The sequence below is a fragment of the Capricornis sumatraensis genome, chromosome 7 (assembly GCF_032405125.1).
Source record: "Capricornis sumatraensis isolate serow.1 chromosome 7, serow.2, whole genome shotgun sequence".
NCBI lineage: Eukaryota > Metazoa > Chordata > Mammalia > Artiodactyla > Bovidae > Capricornis > Capricornis sumatraensis.
In genome coordinates this window covers 86,165,404-86,190,397 of record NC_091075.1, presented here as the reverse complement: position 1 = coordinate 86,190,397, position 24,994 = coordinate 86,165,404, and the positions used below count along the sequence as shown (strand labels likewise).

The 24,994-nt window shown below is 37.6% G+C and overlaps 1 protein-coding gene across 1 annotated transcript in view; it reads left to right on the top strand.

Annotated features, from left to right (window-relative positions):
- UBA6 (ubiquitin like modifier activating enzyme 6) overlaps positions 1-24,994 on the top strand; it is an 88,594-nt gene that overhangs the window by 14,071 nt on the left and 49,529 nt on the right. Inside the window, exons 3-7 of the mRNA XM_068975030.1 lie at positions 11,773-11,867; positions 12,397-12,425; positions 15,794-15,888; positions 16,425-16,536; positions 24,030-24,110. Coding sequence (XP_068831131.1) covers positions 11,773-11,867; positions 12,397-12,425; positions 15,794-15,888; positions 16,425-16,536; positions 24,030-24,110 — 412 coding nt within the window. The remainder of the gene's footprint in view (positions 1-11,772; positions 11,868-12,396; positions 12,426-15,793; positions 15,889-16,424; positions 16,537-24,029; positions 24,111-24,994) is intronic.

Sequence of the window (24,994 nt, the reverse complement as noted above, 5' to 3'; positions counted from 1 at the left end):
CTATTAAAATAGTCTGCTTTTCCCTTGATTATTGGTATCATGATATCTTTTTCCACCCTTTTACTTTCATTTTTTGTGTGTATTTAAGTGGGCCTCCTTGTAGATAGAATATAGTATAATTGGGTTTTTCTCTTTATTCAGTGTGACACTCTTTTAGAGGCATGGTTGCACCATGTATATTTAACATGTGACATGCGACATCTTCAGTTCAGTTCAGTCGCTCAGTCATGTCCGCCTCTCTGCGACCCCATGAATTGCAGCACGCCAGGCCTCCCTGTCCATCACCAACTCCCGGAGTTCGGTCAGACTCACGTCCATAGAGTCAGTGATGCCATCCAGCCGTCTCATCCTCTGTCATCCCCTTCTCCTCCTGCCCTCAATCCCTCCCAACATCAAAGTTTTTTCCAATGAGTCAATTCTTCGCATGAGGTGGCCAGAGTACTGGAGCTTCACCTTTAGCATCATTCCTTCCAAAGAAATCCCAGGGTTGATCTCCTTCAGAATGGACTGGTTGGATCTCCTTGCAGTCCAAGGGACTCTCAAGAGTCTTCTCCAACACCACATATCAAAAGCATCAATTCTTCGGCGCTCAGCCTTCCTCACAGTCCAACTCTCACATCCATACATGACCACTGGGAAAACCATAGCCTTGACTAGATAGACATTAGTCAGCAAAATAGTGTCCCTGCTTTTGAATATGCTATCTAGGTTGGTCATAACTTTTCTTCCAAGGAATAAGCATCTTTTAATTTCATGGCTGCAGTCACCATCTGCAGTGACTTTGGAGCCCCAAACAATAAAGTCCGACACTGCTTCCACTGTTTCTCCATCTATTTCCCATGGAGTGATGGGACCAGATGCCATGATCTTCGTTTTCTGAATGTTGAGCTTTAAGCCAACTTTTTCACTCTCCTCTTTTACTTTCATCAAGAGACTTTAGTTCCTCTTCACTTTCTGCCATAAGGGTGGTGTCATCTGCATATCTGAGGTTATTGATATTTCTCCCGGCAATCTTGATTCCAGCTTGTGTTTCTTCCAATCCAGCGTTTCTCATGATGTACTCTACATATAAGTTAAATAAGCAGGGTGACAATATACAGCCTTAACATACTCTTTTTCCTATTTGGAACCAGTCTGTTGTTCCATGTCCAGTTCTAACTGTTGCTTCCTGGCCTGCATACAGATTTCTCAAGAGGTAGGTTAGGTGATCTGGTATTCCCATCTCTCTAGAATTTTCCACAGTTTATTGTGATCCACACAGTCAAGGCTTTGGCATAGTCAATAAAGCAGAAAGAGATGTTTTTCTGAAACTCTAGCTTTTTCCATGATCCAGCGGATGTTGGCAATTTGATCTCTGGTTCCTCTGCCTTTTCGAAAACCATCTTGAACATCAGGGAGTTCACGGTTCACGTATTGCTGAAGCCTGGCTTGGAGAATTTTGAGCATTACTTTACTAGCATGTGAGATGAGTGCAATTGTGCGGTACTTTGAGCATAATTTGGCATTGCCTTTCTTTGGGATTGGAATGAAAACTGACCTTTTCCAGTCCTGTGGCCACTGCTGAGTTTTCCAAATTTGCTGGCATATTGAGTGCAGCACTTTCACAGCATCATCTTTCAGAATTTGAAATAGCTCTACCAGCATTTCATCACCTCCACTAGCTTTGTTCGTAGTGATGCTTTCTAAGGCCCACTTGACTTCACATTCCAAGATGTCTGGCTCTAGATGAGTGATTTCCCCCCCCAGCAGAAGTGCAGAGTGTTAACCACTGGACCACCAAGGAAGTTCTATTGATAATATTTCTGCTATTTGTTTTCTAATTGCCTAATCTGTCTGTTACTGGTATTCCTTTTCTCTCTCTTTTTGTTGAATAATTGAGCATTTAAGTTATATTTTATCTTCTTTACTGATATGTTACAGTTGTAACATATTGTCCCTCAGTATCCATGGGGTATCCATTCCAGGAGCCTCCATGTATACAAAAATACATGAATGCTCAAGGCTGTTGCATCAAGTGATATGATATAATGAATACAGTTGGTTGTCTGTGTCCTTGGGCTTCCCTCTGGCTCATATGGTAAAGAGGTCGCCTGCAGTGTGGGAGATCTGGGTTCCATCCCTGGGTTGGGAAGATCCCCTGGACAAGGGAAAGGCTACCCACTTCAGTATTCTGGCCTGGAGAATTCCATGGACTGTATAGACCATGGGATCGCAAAGAGATGAACACAGCTGAACAACTTTGACTAACGTCCGTGTCTTTGGATGTAAATATGGAGGGCTGACTATATGTTTTTAAAAAAAAAAAAAAAAACACACATATAAGTGGACCCACACAGCTCAAACCTATGTTTGAGAGTCAGGTGTACTTTCTTTTGCTTTGTTTAGTGATTCAGTTCAGTCTCTCAGCTGTGCCCAACTCTGCGACCTCATGGACTACAGCATGCCAGGCTTCCCTGTCCATTACCAACTCCCGAAGCCTAATCAAACTCATGTGCATCGAGTCAGTGATGCCATCCAACCATCTCATTCTCTGTCATCTGCTTCTCCTCCTGCCGTCAGTCTTTCCCAGTATCAGGGTCTTTTCCAATGAGTCAGTTCTTCGCATCAGGTGGCCATAGTATTGGAGTTTCAGCTTCTGCATTAGTCCTTCCAGTGATTATTTAGAACTGGTTTTCTTCAGGATTGACTGTTTTGATCTTGCAGTTCAAGGGACTCTCAAGAGTCTTCTCCAACGCCTCAGTTCAAAAGCATCAATTCTTCAGTGTTCTAGAGGATGAGATGGCTGGCTGGCATCACTGAATCAATGGAATGAGTTTGCGTAATCACTCCGGGAGTTGGTCACGGACAGGGAGGCCTGGCGTGCTGCGATTCATGGGGTCGCAAAGAGTCAGACATGACTGAGCGACTGAACTGAACTGGACTAGCTTTCTTTGTAGTACAGTTCTTACATCCATACATGACTACTGCAAAACCATAGCTTTGACTAGATGGAAAGTGATTACTTTATGGTTTATAGTTTAAATCTCTACAGTGTGTACTCAGATCTAACATCACTTCCTGTATGGTAAAAGAAAGTTACAATAGTGTTCTTCTGTTTCTCTTTTTTAGGACTTGAGTTATCATTGTCTTAAAATTTTACTTTGACAAAATGTTATAAACTCACAGTTGGAGAAGGAAATGGCAACCCACTCCAGTGTTCTTGCCTGGAGAATCCCAGGGGCAGGGGAGCCTGGTGGGCTGCCGTCTATGGGGTCGCACAGAGTTGGACACGACAGAAGCAACTTAGCAGCAGCAGCAGCAGCATAAACTCACAATACATTATTGTATTTGACTTAACCAGTCAATTATCTTTAAAAGAGATTTTAAAAATAAAGAAACGAGTTTTGTGATTTCTGATGTTCTCTATTCCTTTGTGTAAATTAAGATTTCCATCTAATACTGTTTTCTTCTGCCTGAAGATTTACTTTGATATTTCTTATGGTGAAAGTCTACCAGCAATGAATTCTTTCAGCTGTTATATGTCTGATGAAGTCTTTACTTCCCTTTTTTGAAACTGAGTATAGAAATTTAGGTTGACATTATCTTCCTTTCAATGTTTTAAAAATGTGCCTTTTTCATCCAGTTTGTACTGCTTCCTGGGAAAAAGTCAATTATCATTCTTACCTTTCCTCTGTAAATTGCATGATCTGTTTTCTCTGATTATTTTTAATATTTTCTCTTCATCCCTGGTTTTAAACAATTACGATATCCTTTAGTGTTGTTTTCTTTTTACGTTTTGTTGTTTGTTTACATCATGGTCTGTGAGTTTGTTGTGCTCCTAGAAAAATTTTAACTGCTTAGTTCTTCAAGTATATTTTTCTCTCCCCTTTTCTCCAGTCTCTTTCAGGGACCTCAGTTTCACATAGACCAAGTGAAGTTGTCCCACAACTCACTTAAGCTCTTTTGGTTTTGGAGGGGTTTTATCCCCCAGTTTTGTTTTGTTTTGTTTCATTTCTGTTTTTCATTTTGTAAAGTCTGTTGCTGTGTCTTCAGGTCCACTTCTGCAGTGTTGAATCTGTTAATTCCACTCAAAGTGTTTTTCATCTTACATTTTATAGTTTTCATATCTGGAAGTTTTGCTGCTTCTTGAGCATATGAATTATATTTTTAACTGTTTTAGTCTTTGTCCACACATTCTATCATATGTCATTTCTAAGTCTCTTCTATTGATTTTTCTATCTAGAGTTGTATTTCCTACTTTTTTGCATATCTAGTAATTTTTTTTTTTTGCATTTCTAGTTTTTTTTTTTTTTTTAGTGTATGTTAGACATTATGAATTTTACCTTTTTGGGTCCTGAATTATCTTAAATTCCTTTAAATATTCTTGAGCTTTTTCAAGGACACAGTTAAATTACTTGAAAACAAGTTTATTTTTATGAAGGCTAACTTTTAAGCTTTGCTAGGTAAGACCAGAGAAGACTCAATTTTGAGGCTAATTCCCCCCCAGTACTGATGTATTACTCTTTTCTATTTTATCCAGTGCTCTCTGTATTAAAAGGTTTTCCATTTGGCTGAAGAGGAACACAAACTGTCTTGGCCCTGTTTAAACAGTGATTGTTTCACTTGGACTTTTCATCTGGTTCTTTCCCTAGCTTGAGGTTGTTTCCTCCCCTAATCTCTGTGCATTTGCTCACAAATTCTAGCCTTGAATTCACACCCTGTTCTCTTCAGTTTGGGAAGACCACCAAGCTCTTTTTGAGTTTCCCTTCCTGCTCTACCTTCTGGAAACTCTGGGCGGTGACTAGGGCAGTCATAAAGCTCACCTCAGTTGTTTTTCTTCTCTGAGATTATTGTCCTGAGTTGCCTATTGTCTAGTGTCTGAATTGTTTCATTTATATTGTCCATTTTTCAGTTCTTTAAGGCAGGAAAAGGATAAATCTGTTCCCCCTTATTTAACTAAGGCCAGAAATGAAAGTTTTATGTATGTACCATGTATCTCTTATCTGTCATTCTTTTTCATGCTTTTCTTTTTCCTAGCATAGAATGCTTTTCCTTCTTTGATTAATTTTTAACTCAAGTCTTCAGATTTCAACTTGGGTGAACCTCATTTGTGAAACTTTCCATGGCCTCCACTGATAGCGATAATCACTTCCTATTCTTTCAGGTTCCCTTAGTTTCTGGTACTTCTGTATGTAGTACTTGGAGAAGGCAATGGCACCCCACTCCAGTACTCTTGCCTGGAAAATCCCATGGATGGAGGAGTGTTGTAGGCTGCAGTCCATGGGGTCGAGGTGGACACAACTGAGCAACTTCACTTTTCACTTTTCACTTTTCACTTTCATGCATTGGAGAAGGAAATGGCAACCCACTCCAGTGTTCTTGCCTGGAGAATCCCAGGGACGGGAGCCTGGTGGGCTACCATCTATGGGGTTGCACAGAATCAGACACAACTGAAGCTACTTAGGAGCAGTAGCACTACTTAATAGTGGATTATTTGATTATTCCTCTCTCCCAATAACGTCACAGGCATCCTGCTAGGTATTTTATTTATTCTATCTTATTTAATTTAACCCTCACATTACCTCATGATGTTGTTGCTATTGTGATCCCCACACAGTGCCAGTGCTTGGCTTGAAATAGATATTTTAATAAATCTATGAATGCCTGAAGGTAACTGAAGTACATCCAAAGGAAAGTGATTAGAGTGTTGATGGGGACTCAAAATGATGTCATGTTTAGAATTGTTTAAGGAACTGGAGATGTTTAGCCTGGAGAAAGAAGACTCTGGAACCTGAATACCATCTTTAAATGTTTGGAGGGCTGTCACATTGAAGAGGGATTAGACAAGTTCCCTATGATCCCAAGGAAGTAAAATTAGGACTAGTGGTGAAAACTACAGGGAGATATAATACCTTTGTAAGGAGAATCTTTAATAAATAGGGCTCCCTAAAAGTCGAGTAGATAGCCTTGGAAATTTCTTTCTTTCTGATACAGTTACTGATATATGCATGTCTGCTTAATACAGTCAGGTCTAGTGGGCTTGAAGTTACACTCTTAGCTCTTTAAGTGTCAACTGCAGAGTACCTGACATTAACAAACACGGAGTAGGCACTCACTTAGTATACTCTTCCCCTTGGTAGCCAAACATTGAAAAGGCAGGTAATTTAGTTACCTGTTGAGAATTTGAAATTTTATGATTCTTTGAACAACTTTAGCTCATATATTTTAATTCTTTTCCTTTGTCTGGATGATCTGTGTCATTTGTAACCATGTTTATGTTTTGGCTATTCATTATTTGCCTGCTGCTGCTGCTGCTGCTAAGTCACTTCAGTCGTGTCTGACTCTGTTTGACCCCATAGACGGCAGCCCACCAGGCTCCCCCGTCCCTGGGATTCTCCAGGCAAGAACACTGGAGTGGGTTGCCATTTCCTTCTCCAATGCATGAAAATGAAAAGTGAAAGTGAAGTGTCTCAGTCGTGTCCGACTCCTAGCGACCCCATGGACTGTAACCTACCAGGCTTCTCCTTCCATGGGATTTTCCAGGCAAGAGTACTGGAGTAGGTTGCCATTGCCTTCTCCCATTATTTGCCTAAGTAATCTTAAAAATAATTGATGAAGACAAGTGTGAAAAACATATTTTTTTAATGCAGTTCTTTGACTGTGAACACAAAAAAAAGAATTCATGCCCTCTGCTTAGTAGAGCATGAAAGTGTTGTTCTTGTTGCCAGTTCATTTCTTTCATTAATTTAGCAGATAGGTTTTGTGTGTCTGTTATGTGCCAGGCCCTGTTAGTCACTGGGGATACAGTAGCAAATAAGGTAGGCTCTGTCCTAAGGAATCTACAATCTCCTAGGAAAAATAGGCAAATAAATAGTGAAAATACACTGTGATAATTGTTATAATAAATTGAATGTGTAGTGTTACGATGCACAGAAAGATGATCCAACACTGTCTTAAAGAAACTTAGGGGCATCAGGGGAAGCATCATGGGGAAAGTAACATGCAGTTTGAGACCTGAGGACAAGGAGTTATTCAGGCGTATTAGGGAAGAGGAATATTCCAGAAAAGTGTCTTAGCAGCCGAAGAGAGTATACCATGTTTGGAGAACTGAAAGCCTTTAGTACACCTGGAACATGGAGTGTGATGGTAGAGTGACAAAAATGAGACTGGAGAGCTGAGCAGAGACTAGATTATGAACAGCTTTGTGATTAATGGAGTCTCGACTTTATCATAAGGGAAACACAATACCAACCAGAGTTTTTAAAGCAGGGAAATGATTTGACTGGATTTGTATTCAATAATTGAAATTCATGGCATCTTTTTTAGTTGGAAGTTTATAGATAATACTTAAAGCTGAAAAATCAAGAAATAAAGTACAAACATGTTTATTGAGAAATATAGGGGGTAAATATTAGAAGAAATAACTAAAAGAATTGAAGATGGCTTTTCTTAGGGCTTGGGAATTGGGTTATGGAAGAGTTAGGCCAGGAACTGATTTTTTTCTCTCCCTGTAAGATTTGTAGAATGCTTTGCCGTTCTTAATCTACATTCAGTGTATCATAGTGGTTAAGAATATGGATGCTAAGGCCAGACTGCCTGGACTGAATCTTGCTTCCACTATCTATCAGTTGCTTAATTTCTCTGTGCTTAGGTTTTCCTCTCTGTAAAAATGGAATAATAATAGAATTTCTGTAGTTTTATGAGGACTAATGAGTTAATACAAATAAAACTGTGGTGCATAATAAACGCTGAGTGTTAGCTGTTATTCTCACTCGTTAGCATGTTCAGGTACTAATACATAAGGAGAATAGACAAATTTGCAATCATAGTGGGCCATTTTTTAAATGTGACTTTTAGTAATCAAGAAAACAGGCAAACAAAGTCTGAACAAGTATAAATTTCATCAACATGATTATTAAGATTACTCTAATGCACATATAAGGAATATTGTATGTTAGCAACTGTAGGGTACATATTCCTTTCAAGAATGGAACATTTGTAAAATTGACCAAAGAAATTCTCAAATATTAAAGTGTGAAATTATGTAGATTGTGATGTCTGTTCACAATGCATTTAAACTAGAAGTCAACACAAAATATAATTGTAAAATTCCTCATAAAATTAGAAATTTAAAAATACACTACAGGTGAATCCATAAGTCAGAAAAAGAATCATAATTAAAATTAAGAATAATCATTTAAAGTACTATGGATCAAAATTTGGTATACTTTTTAAAATCACTTAAAGTTTTACATGTGTATTTTAGAGAAGAATATCCAAAAGCTAAAGGAGTTTTTATTTCAAGAAACTCAAAGAAAAAGAGAAGTAGAATTATTAGAATAGGAAACATTTCAAAAGCCAAGTGCACAGGCAGCAGCCAGGGGCTAGCCCCAAAAGCAGGCTAAAGATCAGGCCTGCTGTGTTAACTTTTTTCAGCACATTCAGTTCAGTTCAGTCGCTCAGCTGTGTCCGACTCTTTGCAATCCCATGGAATGCAGCACTCCAGGCTTCCCTGTCCATCACCAACTTCCAGAGCTTACTCAAATGCATATACATTCAGTCGGTGATGCCATCCAACCATCGCATCCTCTGTCCTTCCTTTGCCTCCTGCCTTCAATCTTTCCCAGAATCAGGTTCTTTTCAGATCGGTCAGTTTTTCACAGCAGATGGCCAGAGTATTGGAGTTTCAGCTTCAGCATCAGTCCTTCCAATGAATACTCAGGGCTGATTTCCTGTAGGATGGACTGGTTGGATCTTCTTTCTATCGGGGAGACTCTTAAGAGTCTTCTCCAGCACCACAATTCAAAAGCATCAATTCTTTGGCACTCAGTTTTCTTTATAGTCCAACTCTCACATCCCTACATGACTACTGGAAAAACCATGCCTTTGACTATATGGACCTTTGTTGGCAAAGTAATGTCTCTGCTTTTCAATTTGCTGTCTGTGTTGGTCATAGCTTTCTTCCAAGAAACAAATGTCTTTTAATTTCATGGCTGCAGTCACCATCTGCAGTGACTTTGCAGCCCAGAAAAGTAGTCTCTCACTGTTTCCATTGTTTTCCCATCTATTTGCCATGGAGTGATAGGACCAGATGCCATGATCTTAGTTTTCTGAATGTGAAGTTTTGAGCCAACTTTTTCCACTCTCCTCTTTCACTTTCATCAAGAGACTCTTTAGTTCTTTGCTTTCTGCCATAAGGGTGGTGTCATCTGCGTATCTGAGGTTATTGATATTTCTCCTGACAGTCTTGATTCCAGCTTGTGCTTCATCCAGCCCAGCATTTTTCATGATGTACTCTGCATATAAGTTAAATAAACAGGGTGACAATATACAGCCTTGATGTACTCCTTTCTTGGTTTGGAACCAGTCTGTTGTTCCGTGTCCAGTTCTAACTCTAGCTTCTTGACCTGCATACCAGTTTCTCAGGAGGCAGGTCAGGTGGTCTGGTATTCCCATCTATTGAAGAATTTTCCACAGTTTATTGTAATCCACACAGTCAAAGACTTTGGCATAGCCAGTAAAGCAGACACAGATGTTTTTCTGGAACTCTCTTGCTTTTTTGATGATCCAGCAGATGTTGGCAATTTGATCTCTGGTTCCTGTGCCTTTTCTAATCCAGTTTGAACATCTGGAAGTTCATGGTTCATGTATTGTTGAAGCCTGGCTTGGAGAATTATTTTGAGCATTACTTTGCTAGCATGTGAAATGAATGCAATTGTGAGCATTTTTGAGCATTCTTTGGCATTGCCTTTCTTTGGGATGGGAATGAAAACTGACCTTTTCCAGTTTTATGGCCACTACTGAGTTTTCCAAATTTGTTGGCATATTGAGTGCAGCACTTTCACATTGAGTTTCACACTGAATTTTCATATTGAGTTTCAGCACACTTAAGGATGTGAAAATTTGGGGACTTTGATACATTGCCAAGCAGGATGTCAACTGATACATCCACTTTGGAAATTATTCTGGTATTATCTAATAGTTAACTTTGCATTTTCTTTCATCAATATATGCTAGAGAAACTACTACATGTGTACCATGAGACATATATAAGTGTACTCATAGTCTTCTTATTGGTAGCCATCCAAAACTGTAGAATTGCTAAATTATGGTATATCACAATAGAATAGTATAATACAAAGAATACAATATGAAGTGAAAATACACAGCTACCTTGATATGAATAACTCTCATAAGTATTCAAAATGATCCAGTTTATATAAAGTTCCAAAACAGACAAACGTTAAATATATTGTTTAGGGGTACAGAAATAAAGGTTGTAAAACACTATAATATACTTTTCCATATATACTATGTAAATGTTCAATAAATATTTCATAAATAAATGAATCAGTTTTATCTCTGAAGCAAAAATGGTGAATATCAATTTAAAAAGTCTAATAGAGAATGGACTATGATTGCCATGATGAAGGGATGGATTGGAAGTTTCGGATTAGCAGATGCAAACTATTATATACAGAATGGTTAAACACAAGTTCATATGGTAGAACACAGGGAACAATATTCAGTATCCTGTAATAAAGCATAATGGAAAAGAATATGTAACTGAATCACTTTGCTGTATAGCAGAAACTAACATTGTAAATTAACTATACTTTAATAAAATAAATTTTTAAAAAGAAAAGTCTAGTAGATTTTATTATTCATTGTAGGGAATAAGGATGGAAATAATAATAATAGCTTGTGTTTATAAAGTTTCTTCTTACTGGACAGGTGACCCCATTTCAGGCATTTATATTGAATATCAATAGCTGAATATAGATATTAAACGAACATACCTTAAACCAGCATGTGTGTGTGTGTGTGTGTGTGTGTGTGTGTGTGAGAATTCCAAAAGAAATACTTAAAACCCAAGGAGTTCTGGAATTATTTATTTATACTGAACTCATCTTTCAGAATGATTCTGGTAAGAATCCATTGGCATGCTCCTGTCTTCAGAAAGTAGTATAAAATCGTTTATCAGTGTTCTTTGAAATAAACTCTTACTATTGACTTTGTTACTATATCTGACATTTTTTTAATTGCCAACGTGTATTTTTTGAAATCCCCATTTTGATACTAGGGGCTTCCCAGGTGGCTCATTGGTAAAGAATCTGCTTGCTAATGCCGACGAGATTCAGTCTCTGGGTCAGGAAGATCTCCTGGAAAAGGAAATAGCAAAAAAAAAAAAAAGGAAATGGCAACCCACTCCAGAGCCTGGAAGGCTACAGTCCAAAGGGTTGCAAAGAGTCAAACACAACTTAGTGACTAAATAGCAGCAGCAGTAGCATTCTGATATTAGCTTGTGGCTATTCGGATGGATGACTTAATAAAGTCCTTTATATAATTTGTCAGCTTTTATATTTAAAATAATGTTTGAAAACTGCTCAACTTTAAGTCATCTAAATTCCAAGGAGGGAAACAATTTTTTGCCTGATAAATCCTTTTCGTGGTGAAAGGCTTCAAGTGGAAGTGAGAAACTCAAATGCTTGTAGTGGCCACAGAGGTGATAAATGAGAGAAGGATGGAAACTTTGCCAAGTCTAGAGCACATAGTCCTCCCTCACTGCTCCTACTCAGCTCTGTAGCCATGAAGGTATATGGGTTATGGTGCCAAATCTAATTTATCAAAATATGTATTTGGCAGTTAATTGAGGAATTCTAAGTATTGTGCAAGTGATCCAAAAAATGTCTGTGGGCAGAATCTAGCCACCAGGGTGTTAGCTTGCAAATAACTATAAAAGGATATACAATTTTGGTGAAATAATTTGTTTTTGTTGTGTTTTACATGTAGTCGGCAGAGGTATGTTCTTGGAGACACAGCAATGCAGAAGATGGCCAAGTCTCATGTTTTCTTAAGTGGTATGGGTGGTCTTGGTTTGGAAATTGGTAAGTAGTATTTTTGTTCATAATTTTATATGATGCTTTTGAGCAACATAATTTAAATAATTTAATTCCTCTCCCATGTGTTATTTTCTGTAAAAGAAGTTAGATCCAAAATCTTGATCCGATTCAGTTTTTATTTGTTTATTTATTTTTTTGGCAAGACTGTTTCACGTTCTTGCATGAGAAACCAGTTATGACTCTCTTGCTTCTCTTTTGATGTTGTTAATAGCTGTTAATGATCTTTCTCTGTATCGATTAATTCATTATGGTAGAGAGCACACACATATTCATAACAGCATGTCTGGAAGTATACACTGAAATTTTAAGAGTGATTATCTCAGTGTGGTTTGATTATGGAAATCAAATTTTATTTTTATTCCTTTTTGTTCATCTCTATTTTCTAAGAAACTGAAATTTTTAAAGTAGTAAAACAGTTAAAATTACTCAGTCAGAGATATGAACAGACTCCATGAAGACATATCTAATATACAATTCCTAATATTAAGCTATTCCTTTTTTTCCCTCATTATAGCAAAGAATCTTGTCCTTGCAGGGATTAAGGTAAGTGGGTAAATGTTCTTCATAAGAAGAATTGCTTGTTATGAACTCTTCTTTTTTTTTCCCTCATCGGTAGTGATAATATTATTTACACTTTGGCTTAATTATTGCTTCTTCATTTAGTAGAAAAATTGTCTTAATTCTCTATTTTCCTTTTTTAATAATACTTTTTATTATAGAAAATTTCAAAATTATATTAAAAAAAAGAGAATAGTTTTAGCTAACCCCATGTACACATCTCATATGTGCAGTTATCAGCTCATAGAGAAATTTGTTTCATGTATCTCGTTCCCCACTGCCCCCTAACTGCCCAGTTATTTTGATATAAATCTCAGAAATCTTGTGTTATTCTTAAATTATTTTAGTATATAGCTCAAAAATATAAGGGTGTTTTTTTAAAACAACCACAATAGCACTTTCACACCTAAAAATGTTAACAGTTTTTTAAATATCATTGTTATCTTCAAACAAAACTTAGCAATTCGAACTACAGCATTTATATCACTTTCTTTGGGTCAGGAATTAGATGTACTTTTGCTAATACCTCTGGTTGAGCGTCTCTCACAAAGCTCCAGTCAACATATTGGCAGGGCCTGTAGTCATCTTGATGCTGGGGAAAGGGTCTGCTTCCCAAGCTCGCTCGTGTTGTTATTGGCAGGATTCAGTGGCAAGGATGTGCCAGTTCACATTCCCACCTCAGTTCCTTGCTGGCTATTGATTGGAGGTCACCATCAGTTCCTTGCCATGTGGCCCTTGCCATAGGGCAGCTCACAGTATGGCAGCTTGTTTCATCAGAGTAAACAAGCAAAAGATAAGAAGAGAAATGTGCCAGGTCTTTTGTAACCTAATCTCAGAAGTGACATTCCATCCCCTATGCTATAGTCATCAAAAGCAAGTCACTTAGGAGATGGGATAGCACAAAGGCCTGAATATCAAGAGGTATGAATCATTGGGGCTATCATAGAAGACTACCATAATCATCAAGTATCTAGTTAGAGTTCGTATTTTCCTTTCTTTTATTTGATTTGTTCTAATCCGCATCCAGGTAAAGCCCATATACTGAACTTGGTTTCTTTTAATCAGTAGATCTTCCTACCCTGATTTTTTTTCCTTCCTTGCAATTTACTGGTTAAAAAATCAGGTCATTTATCACATGCACCTCCATATTTATATATTTGTGTGTCTTCTCTTACTATAACAATTTGAGTCTTAATGACATGAACCTGATTACTTATTTGCTTTACCCTGTATTATACCCTATATTATATTCAGCTTCCCTTGTGGCTCAGCTGGTAAAGAATCCGCCTGCAATCCAGCAGACCTGGGTTTGATCCCAGGGTTGGGAAGACCCCCTGGAGAAGGGAAAGGCTATCCACTCCAGTATTCTGGCCTAGAGAATTCCATGGATTGCATAGTCCCTGGGGTTGCAAAGAGTCAGACAAGACTGAGAGACTTTCACTTTCATATTATATTCTGCTTGTCTATGACATAGCTATAGAATAACTATTCCAGCATTATTAATGTCAATGTGATTATTGAAAACAGTTTAAGGTGAGTCTTTTTTTTTTATCCCTAGTATCCCATCTGGATTTGACAGACAAATTAATTGCTTTCTTAAGTCATGTTAATTCTTTTGTGTAGTTATGCAACAAATTCAAATAGATAGTTTTGCCCATTTATTCATCTTCCTTGGGATCTTTAGGGATTGCTTTTTTAGTTTGATTTAGTTTACTATTATATGAGAAATAATGCAAAGTATGTTCAAGCAAGTCTATCTTCTCTCTACCCTATTTTGTCCTTTGTGTATTAGGTCACCTTCTTTTTCATCTCTTTTTAAATATAAGCAAATGCATGTACATAGACATGCAAATCTGTACATGTGTGTTTGCACATTTATCCTCACCTGCCTTTCATAGATAAAGTACCATACTTACTTCTACCTAGCTTTTTACCACATATCAGCATATCCTGGTTTTACTCCATAGTGATTTTTTTTCATTATTTTTTAATAACTGTATGGATATACATTGTATAGATGTATCATACATAATTATACATAGTTCTTCATTGGTGGACATTTTTATCATTTCCAGTCTTTTGCTATTACAAATAGTGCTACAGCTACCGCTCGTGTGTGTGTGTGTGTGTATTTATATGTATATATATATCTTTGTATTTTTTTCCAGTGTGTCTTTGTGATATTCTTTTTTTTTTTTTTTTGTGATAGATTCTTAACAGTAGGATTGCTATATCAAAGGAGAAATGCCCTTGTCATTATGCTAAAGATTGCCAGATTTTTCTCATTGAGGTTTTGTGCTACTTCACATTCCCACCGATAATGCCTGATTCACTTCACTCCCACCAGTAGAGCCTATTATTAAACTTTTAGATTTATGCCATGCTGATGAATGAGAAAAGGTATTTCATTCTTGAGCAAGGTTGAACATGCTTAAATATTTTGATGGCCCCTACATATTTCTATTCTGGTATACCCTGTGTCCATATTTGTGGCTTGTAATATAAGTTTAAAATATCTTTTTTCCAGTTAGTATCTTTCTTACTTTAAACATGACCATTTGGAAAAGTTTATTTATGTGATGTTTAAAAATTTTGTGTGTATGTTGATTTATATGACATGCTACGTTTCTAAACTTAAATTCTCTTATGGTTTTTTAAAGTAGCTTTTCTCATAATATAAAGGTGCCATAATAATGTAAGTGCATGGTAATGTGCCTATGTATTCATTTTTTAAAGTCAACTAAGGTTCAACACTATCTGTAAAATACATACATACACACCCAACAGCAAACATATTGTAAGTTTATATGGAATTACAATATGACCATCATGTTAATTATTATTGACTTAATTGAGAATTGTTATTGATAAATGCCATAGTGGAAAGTATTGTTAATTCTTATTGTCATTAGTATACAGCTATTAATAGCTAAAGAATACGGTTATATAAATGTCTTTGTAACTTGGAATTACAGTTTTACTATTTTAAGTAATCAAAACCCTGCTTTTAAGATTTATCTTAGCTCATTTCACAGTTGAATAATGAAGGTATATTCAAGTTAATATAACATTGATCTCTGCAAAAACATAATATACTGGCATTAAAATAATATGTTGTGTTTATAAAAGAAATAATAGTAATAAAATAGTTTTTCCATGATCTTTTCTGGATTTCTAGATGTCTATAGTCATATATCTGACTATAGATATGAATGGATCTAACTGGATTTTAATTACTTTCTCTTGTCTAATTACACAGGCTAATAGTTCCAATCCAGTGTAAATAATATTGGAGATAGTGAGCATCCTTTATTTACTCCTGACTTTAACAGATATTTTTCTCCTTTTTGAAGGCACTTACAATTCATGATACAGAAAAATGCCAAGCATGGGATCTAGGAACCAACTTCTTTCTCTGTGAAGATGATGTTGTTAATATAAGAAACAGGTGAAGATAGATATTTTGATGTGTTATCATAGGATTTTTTTTTAATGTTGCAGTTACTTAGAACATTTTCTGAATCTAGAATACCAGTTCAGTCTTAGCTATTTAACTCATCACCATAAATTCACTCTACCATAGACAAATAAGTACTGACGTGTAAATATTTATGTTTGTCAAAATTTTAATATTGTCACATTGCTACTTAGGAATGAATTTCTTTGAGATTGTTAAAGTAGGTCCTTATTATTGCTCAGTCATTAAGAGACTGAAGGAGCATTGGTCTATAAGAGTATGTACATTTTGAGATTGTGTGACTTCCTCTGGAATGACAGCGTGCTACATCTTAAGATTGTATAGTATAAGTAACCCTTATCTTCTTTCTTCCTCTCCAGTTTAAAATTCCCATTGAAATTTTGTAACATTTAGGTTTCTCTAATGTCTTCAAAGTGTCCAAATTTGAAAAACTGAATGTGTTTATTAAACAAAAGAGTAGTAAAAGTCTTTTTTCTTTTTTGTGTGTATGTGTTTTGTTTTTTTAGGGCTGAAGCTGTACTTCAACATATTGCAGAATTAAATCCATATGTTCATGTCACATCATCATCTATTCCTTTAAATGAAACCACAGATCTCTCCTTCTTAGATAAATACCAGGTTAGTACTCCATGTTATATTAGATGTTATTGACAGATTCCAAGGTTAAAAGTTGGCTTAAAGCTCAATATTCAGAAAACCAAGATCATGCCATCTGGTCCCATCACTTCATGGGAAATAGATGGTGAACCAGTGGAAACAGTGAGAGATTTTATTTTGGGGGGCTCCAAAATCACTACTGGTGGTGACTGCAGCCATGAAATTAAAAGACGCTTACTCCTTGAAGGAAAGTTATGACCAACTAGACAGCATATTAAAAAGCAGAGATATTACTATGCCAACAAAGGTCCATCTAGTCAAGGCTATGGTTTTTCCAGTAGTCATGTATGGATGTGAGAGTTACACTATAAAGAAAGCCGAGCGAAGAAGAATTGACACTTTTCAACTGTGGTGTTGGAGAAGACTCTTATTGAGTCCCTTGGACTGCAAGGAGATCCAACAAGTCCATCCTAAAGGAGATCAGTCCTGAGTATTCATTGGAAGGACTGATGTTGAAGCTGAAACTCTAATACTTTGGCTACCTGATGTGAAGAACTGACTCATTTGAAAAGACTCTGATGCTGGGAAAGATTGAAGTCAGGAGGAGAAGCGGGTGACAGAGGATGAGATGGTTGGATGGCATCACCGACTCAGTGGACATGAGTTTGCGTAAACTCCAGGAGTTGGTGATGGACAGGGAGGCCTGGCGTGCTGCAGTCCATGGGGTCACAAAGAGGCGGACACAACTGAACAACTAAACTGAACTGAAGGCAAATCATTAAGTATTAATAAAGTACTGATTTAATATAGTCTATTAAGTAGATCAAAAAATTCAGGTTAAAAGACTTAGAATAATACCTTTAAAGTGCTTTGTTTTAGGGCAATGACCTAAGAATTACAAAGCAATTATATCAGTCAGCTATTTTCGCAGTAACGTGCATGAGAAACCACAAATTCAGTGGTTCATAGCAACATGCATTTCTTTCTCATGCTTCTGATGTCAGTTGGAATTCAGCTGTTCTAGCTATACTTGAACTCCTCCACAGTCTGAGTCCTGGTCCATGAACCTCTCTTCGGGGACCAGGAGGCTACCTGAGACATGGTCTCATACCAGTAGCAGAAATACAGAGGAGCAAGTGCCACTTTCCAAGCACATTTCAAACCTCTGTTTGTGTTGCTTCCATTAATATTTCATTGACAGAGCAGGTCACATGGTCAAGTCCAAAGTAAAAGAGCAGGAAAGCACACTCTACTCTTCCTAAGGCCATAGGCAAAGAGTAATATATAGCCCAGGTACCTAGAAGTAAATAATATGGATCAACAGTTCAGCCTTCATTAGGTAACAAATAGAAACAAAAATTCTCAATACCTGGGATGTTCTGAAAGTGACTGCATTTTTTCCTGTGATATTGGGATACCCATTGTCTAAGAAAAAGCACTCCTGTGTTTCTTAAGATCTCAAAACTTCTGACACTTGTGTGACTATATATTTATGCGTTTTCCCCACACACCAGGCAATTTTCCAACTCTGGACACCTAGCTTGGTGTCCTTCAGTTCAATTCAGTCCTGACACTCTGTCTGGAGAAGATAGTGTCAGATCCCACAGGTTAAGGACTCAGTCCTATAAGAACCCACATCCTCAAGCCCTTTTCTGATGCCAGTTGCAAGTTCAGGTTGTTACATGTGCTTCTCAGAGCTGAATCAGATGAATCAGATGTTTTCACAATCCCCTCCTTAGGTTCAGTTAGTTTACTAAAGCAGCACACAAACTCAGAAAAACAGTTTACTTACTAGATTACGAGTTTATTGTATTATAAAAGACAATGACTCAGGAACAGCCAGGTAGAAGAGATTCATAGTTAGGGGATAGGGGATGGGTAAAGGGGTGCCATGTTTCCATGGCCTCTCCAGTATGCCACCTTCCCAATACCTCCACGTGTTGAATCCCCTGGTTCAAGGATTTTTATGGAGGCTTTATTATGTAAGCAAAAATGATTAATAGTATACATTGGCCATTGGTGATTAAGTCAGTTTCCAGCACAAGAGGTCTGGGAGATAGGATTGAAGGTTCTAAACCTCACAGCCTAAGGTTGGTTCCCCTAACAACCAGCCCCCATCTTTAGGGGCTTCCCAAAAGTCAACTCATTAACATAAACTCAGGTGTGTCTGAAAGGGCTTGTTATGAGAAACAAGACATTTACTTCACCTTTTTCACTGTGAAGATATGTCCCAAAGGACAAAACTAAATATTATAACGAAAGATGCCCCTGAGCTCTTATATAGGAAATCACAAGAGTAGTAGCAACTACGTGCTAGAAACCTTGAGTGAAGACAAAATATGTATTTCTTATTATAATGACAGTATCACACCCACTTAAAGATCATTGTAGATGTCCATTCTTGACTGGAAAACTTGAAATCCATCCTGCTACAGAGATATTTAATAGACTGTCTACAGTAGAATTACTTAATAGTCTTCTTTTTCAGTGATTACATGAGGTCAAAATTGTATAAGGGAAATGCTCAGAGACCAAAATTGAATAGGTAATTAAAAGGAAACCAGTTAACTGTGGCTGTGTTCACTTTCTGGACAGAGTTTGCTTGTCTCAGTTACCATGTTTCTTGGGAATTGGGAATGGTCACACAGAAACTAGATAAAAATTTGTCTGTATGAGATACGATATATAATTGAGCCTTACCACCTCTTTCTAACTCTCTGGAACCTCAGAAAGCTAAACCCTTAATGAAAAGGTATATGAGAACAATCTTTGACCATCAGAATAGGAAATTTGTCTATTTTCTCTTATTGGTGTTTAGTCACTAGGTCATGTCCAACTCTTTAAAACTCCATGGACTGCAGCATGCCAGGTTCCTCTTGTCTTCTACTATGTCCCAGGGTTTTCTCAAATTCATGTTCATTGAGTCAGTGATAGTATCTAACCAACTCATCCTCTGCTGCCGCTGCCTTCTTTGCTTTCAATCTTTCGCAGCATCAATGTCTTTCCCATTGAGTTGGCTCTTTGCATCAGGTGGCCAAAGTATTGGAGCTTCAGCTTCAGCATGAGTCCTTCCAATGAATATTCAAGTTTGATTTCCTTTAGGATTGCCTGGTTTGATCTCCTTGCTGTCCAAGGGACTCTCAAGACTCCTCTCCAACACCATAGTTTGAAAGCAACAGTTCTTTGGCACTCAGCCTTCTTTATGGTCCAGCTCTCACATCCATACATGACTACTGGAAAAACCATAGCTTTGATTATAAGGATCTTTGTGATGTCTCTGCTTTTTAATATGCTGTCTAGGCTTGTCATAGCATTCCTTCCAAGGAGTAAGTATCTTAATTTCATGGCTGCAGTCACCATCTGCAGTGATTTTGGAGCCCAAGAAGAGAAAAATCTGTCACTGCTTCTACTTTTTCCCCTTCTGTTTGCCATGAAATGATGGGACCAGATGCCATGATCTTAGTGTTTTGAATGTTGAGTTTCATGCCAGTTTTTTCACTCTGCTCTTTCACCCTTGTCAAGAAGCTTTTTAGTTACTCTACACTTTTTGCCATTAGGGCAGAATCATCTGCATATATGAGGTTGTTGATATTTTCCCTGGCAGTCTTGATTCCAGCTTGTGATTCATCCAGCCAAACATTTCACTTAATGTACTCTATATATGGGTTTCCCAAGTGGTGGTGGTGCTGCTGCTGCAGCTAAGTCGCTTCAGTCGTGTCCAACTCTGTGCGACCCCAGAGATGACAGCCCATCAGGCTCCCCCATCCCTGGGATTCTCCAGGGAAGAACACTGGAGTGGGTTGTCATTTCCTTCTCCAGTGCGTGAAAGTGAAGTCACTCAGTCGTGTCTGACTCCTAGCGACCCCATGAACTGCAGCCTGCCAGGCTTCTCCGTCCATGGAATTTTCCAGGCAAGAGTACTGGAGTGGGTTGCAATTGCCTTCTCCCCCAAGTGGTGCAGTGGTAAAGAATTCTAGCAATGCAGAGGATACCAGAGATGCAGATTTGATCCCTGGGTCAGGAAGATTCCCTTGGAGTAGGAAATGACAACCCACTCTAGTATTTTTGCCTGGAAAATTCCATGGACAGAGGATCCTGACAGGCTACAGTCCATGAGGTCTTAAAGAGTCAGACACAACTCAGCACATGAGCACAGCACATACTCTGCATATAAGTTAAATAAATAAGGTGACAGTATACAGCCTTGTCATACACCTTTCACAGTTTGGAACCAGTCAGTTGTTCCATTCCAATTCAAACTGTTGCATCTTGACCCACGTTCAGGTTTCTCAGAAGACAGGGAAGGTGGTCTGAAGCTCCCATGTCTTTAAGAATTTCCACGGTTTGTTGTGATTCACACAGAGCTCTCTGGAGTTCTCAATTAAAAAAAAAAAAAAAAGATCTTCTCTGGGAGTTCTTAACCATAGGCATGCCCTCACATAAGTTTGATATGAACTTAAATTTCCCAAGCTGAGAACTTAATGTTAAAATGTAGTACTGAGCTGGTGATACACTGGAATGCCAGAAAGAAACAAAACTCAAAGATGTATCCTTTGAGTTATATGTGCTCAACCATATATCCTCAGGCATATATCCTCAACCAGGCCACAGTTTATTCTAATATGTAAAGCCTCTATGAGGCTATGTTCATAATACAAAATAATAAGACAGGAAAAAGTTCAGCGTGATTAAGAGTCAGTGACAATAGAGCTAAACCTCCAAGAATTTCAGATAATAGAATTATTGGATGGGGACTATAAAATGTTGAAACTAAATCTTATAAGAAGAGATTAAAAATACAATATGAAAATAAGATAGCAGTGAAAGCAGTTAGGCAGATATAACAAATAGAACTTTTTGAAATGGAAAAAATAGTCCTAAAAGTTAAAACATTTAATGAGTAGATTAAACAGTGCATATAAATTAATGGACTGAAGGATAGAGCAGAGGATATTTTTGAGACTACAGCACACTGAAAGAATATATGAAAGAGAAATATATCATTTTAAAGAGAAATATATCATTTAAAGAGAATATATCATTTTTAAAAATGATAGCTTGAGTAAAAAGCTCTAATTCATGGGGTTGGACTTCTGGAGAAAGGCTTATTCAAATAAACGGTGCTTGGGAATTTTCCAGCATTGGTGAAACACAGACCAGGCTCAGTAAGTACTGTTAGACTTATTAAGTTCTGAGTCTAATAAGATTTGATTTTACTGTATTTGAAAGCTAATAAGTTAGCGTGTTACAGTTTCATGGATGTTAGCAGAAAACATGAGATTCCTGGGTCAGAGACTAAGGACTTAATTACACCTGAGCTGGTAAGTGTGAGAATGACATTTGCCTTGTTTCCTCCTGCCTTCCTCCAGATCTCCCCTGTGATGTGCAGAGGGCTCAGTGCATGCCTGCACATGTGGTGGGTTCCTTTAGAAGAAAGGAACATTGAGCTAGGGGAACCTGCCTTTTTATAGCAAGCAATGAATAAGCTTGCTCTTTGTCCCAGAGGGAGACATTATCTCATTTTTCAAGTTTGCACCAGGCGAATGCAATCCTGAGAAACAACCCATGTAAAGAATGGTTAGAGCCTTGCATTCATGGCAATACCAAGTGGGAGAGCTATGGAGAATTACCTCTCTGTAGGAAGCATGTTGTATTCTAAGCTAGATAAAACTAAATCCATACCCAGATAGATATTGGTAGTGAAAGTGAGTTATTCATTTCCTGGAACCAGCATCAAGGAAAGCTCCAGACTGCGAGATTTTACCTGCTTAGGCCATTTTTGATAGATGATTGATGGTAATAAAATATTTTGGCCTTTCATGAGTTTTTCAGATATGATAAAATCTGATTATAAAACTTTCTTTGCTTATCTCACTGGGTGATGATAAAAAAGTAAGCATTGAAAATGATAATTTGCTGTCTTAAATAACAGAACTTGGTTGTTTCACTAGTAACACTGTCGTAAAACAAAAGATGTGTTGTAAATCTGTCGAATCTCTGAATAAAAGAAAGCTAAGCCAACTAACCTGCTTCTTGAGAAACCTATATGCAGGTCAAGAACAACAGTTAGAACTGGACATGGAACAACAGACGGGTTCCAAATAGGAAAAGGAGTACATCAAGGCTGTATGTCACCCTGCTTATTTAACTTATATGCAGAGTACATCATGAGAAACGCTGGGCTGGAAGAAGCACAAGCTGGAATCAAGATTGCTGTGAAAAATATCAATAACCTCAGATATTCAGATGACACCAGCCTTATGGCAGAAAGTGAAGAGGAACTGAAAAGCCTCTTGATGAAAGTGAAAGAGGAGAGTGAAAAAGTTGGCTTAAAGCTCAACATTCAGAAAATGAAGATCATGGCATCTGGTCCCATCACTTCATGGGAAATAGATGGGGAAACAGTATAAGACTTTATCTTTTTGGGTTCCAAAATCACTGCAGATGGTGACTGCAGCCATGAAATTAAAAGACGCTTACTCCTTGGAAGGAAAGTTATGACCAACCTAGATAGTATATTGAAGAGCAGAGACATTACTTTGCCAACAAAGGTGTGTCTAGTCAAGGCTATGGTTTTTCCAGTGGTCATGTATGGATGTGAGACTTGGACTGTGAAGAAAGCTGAGTGCCGAAGAATTGATGCTTTTGAACTGTGGTGTTGGAGAAGACTCTTGAGAGTCCCTTGGACTGCAAGGAGATCCAACCCGTCCATTCTAAAGGAGATCAGTCCTGGGTGTTCTTTGGAAGGAATGATGCTAAAGCTGAAACTCCAATACTTTGGCCACCTCTTGTGAAGAGTTGACTCATTGGAAAAGACTCTGATGCTGGGAGGGATTGGGGGAAGGAAGAGAAGGGGACGACAGAGGATGAGATGGCTGGATGGCATCACCAACTCGATGGAAGTGAGTTTGAGTGAACTCCGGGAGTTGGTGATGGACAGGGAGGCCTGGCGTGCTGCAATTCATGGGGTCGCAAAGAGTCGGACATGACTGAGTGACTGAACTGAACTGAAGCCAACTAATGTATCTTTTTAAAAATGTAATTGTTATCCGTTTAAACTAGCATTTAATTTATACTCTGATGAGTAGCTTAGCAGCTTCATGGCAGTAACAGATAAAGGAAAATCTCTAGATGCATATATACCATAGAGAATGCTAAGGTTTGCTTCTAATTATGAAGTCTGTACTGGTAATTGAATTCAGTGTGGGCAGGTTTTTCCCTGTATGTACTATGCCATTTTATGTAAGGGACTTGAATGTCCTCAGGTTTTAGTTCTGGAACCAATCCCTCTATAGGTACCTAACGATGGCGGTATATGTTACATTCACTTTTGCTGTTCTATATCTCTGAAGGTGTTAACCTTAAAATGGAATACAGTAGATTAGTATTTTTTACAAAGAAAACAATGTGTTTTTAGCAGAGTGCAAACTGGGATGCTTCTGAGTTAGAAGTTGTGCGCTACCAAAATAATTGTTTATTTTCTAATCTTTAATTTCTTGTATCCTTCTCAACAGTGTGTAGTATTGACGGAGATGAAACTTTCATTGCAGAAGAAGATCAATGACTTCTGCCGCTCTCAGTGCCCTCCAATTAAGGTGATAATATCACTTAATAATGACAAGTTTACCAAAGGAAATGCACTTTCACTATTAGAATTTATAACTTTTCAGTGAATTGCATAAGAAACTTTTTACATGAGTAATATTTTTAATTTTGATTTTCAAAGTGTGGTCCAAGGACACTGAGGGTCCCTGAGACCCTTTCTCAGGGTCTGCAAAGTCAAACTATTTAAAAAATATTATTGAAATGTTATTTGCCTATGTCACTTTGATTCTCTTATGGGGTGCAGTAGAGTTTCCAGAGTCTACTTGATGGTGATATCATTGCTCTGACAGCTGAAGGAATGTGTGTTTATGTTGGCTTTTCTTTCTAACACAGTGGTTATCAGTAGATATAACCCACATAAACAATAGCTCATTGGATCGTCCATAATTTTTAAGAACATGAAGGGATCATGAGACCAAAAAGAAAGAGAACTGTTGAATTGTAAAAGTAGAATAGAGGTGGCCAGACCTGTTAAGGGCTAATACAGTAAGTAGTCCAAGTGAGAGATGCTGGTGCCTTTTTCAAAAGAGATGAAAATAGAAATTGTGAGAAGTTGTTGAATTTGAAGCATCTTTTGTAAAAAAGACTAATGGATTGAGCCTGAATAAACGAGAGTTGTGAAGGAAATAATGATCAAGAATGACTCTAAGATTTTTATCCAAAATAATTAGATAAGTAGCGATGACACTCAGAAGACTTGAAAGAGGTCTAGATGGGTCAAATCATAATTCATCCCCTGCAACTGAATACATACTACTAACTGCACTTCTTTGTTGGAATCCTTTATTCCTTTGGAAAAAGGAAAATGCTATTTATTCCTTTGAGATAGGCACTGAACTATCACCATACTGTATCAGATAGATGTGGTGAAAAT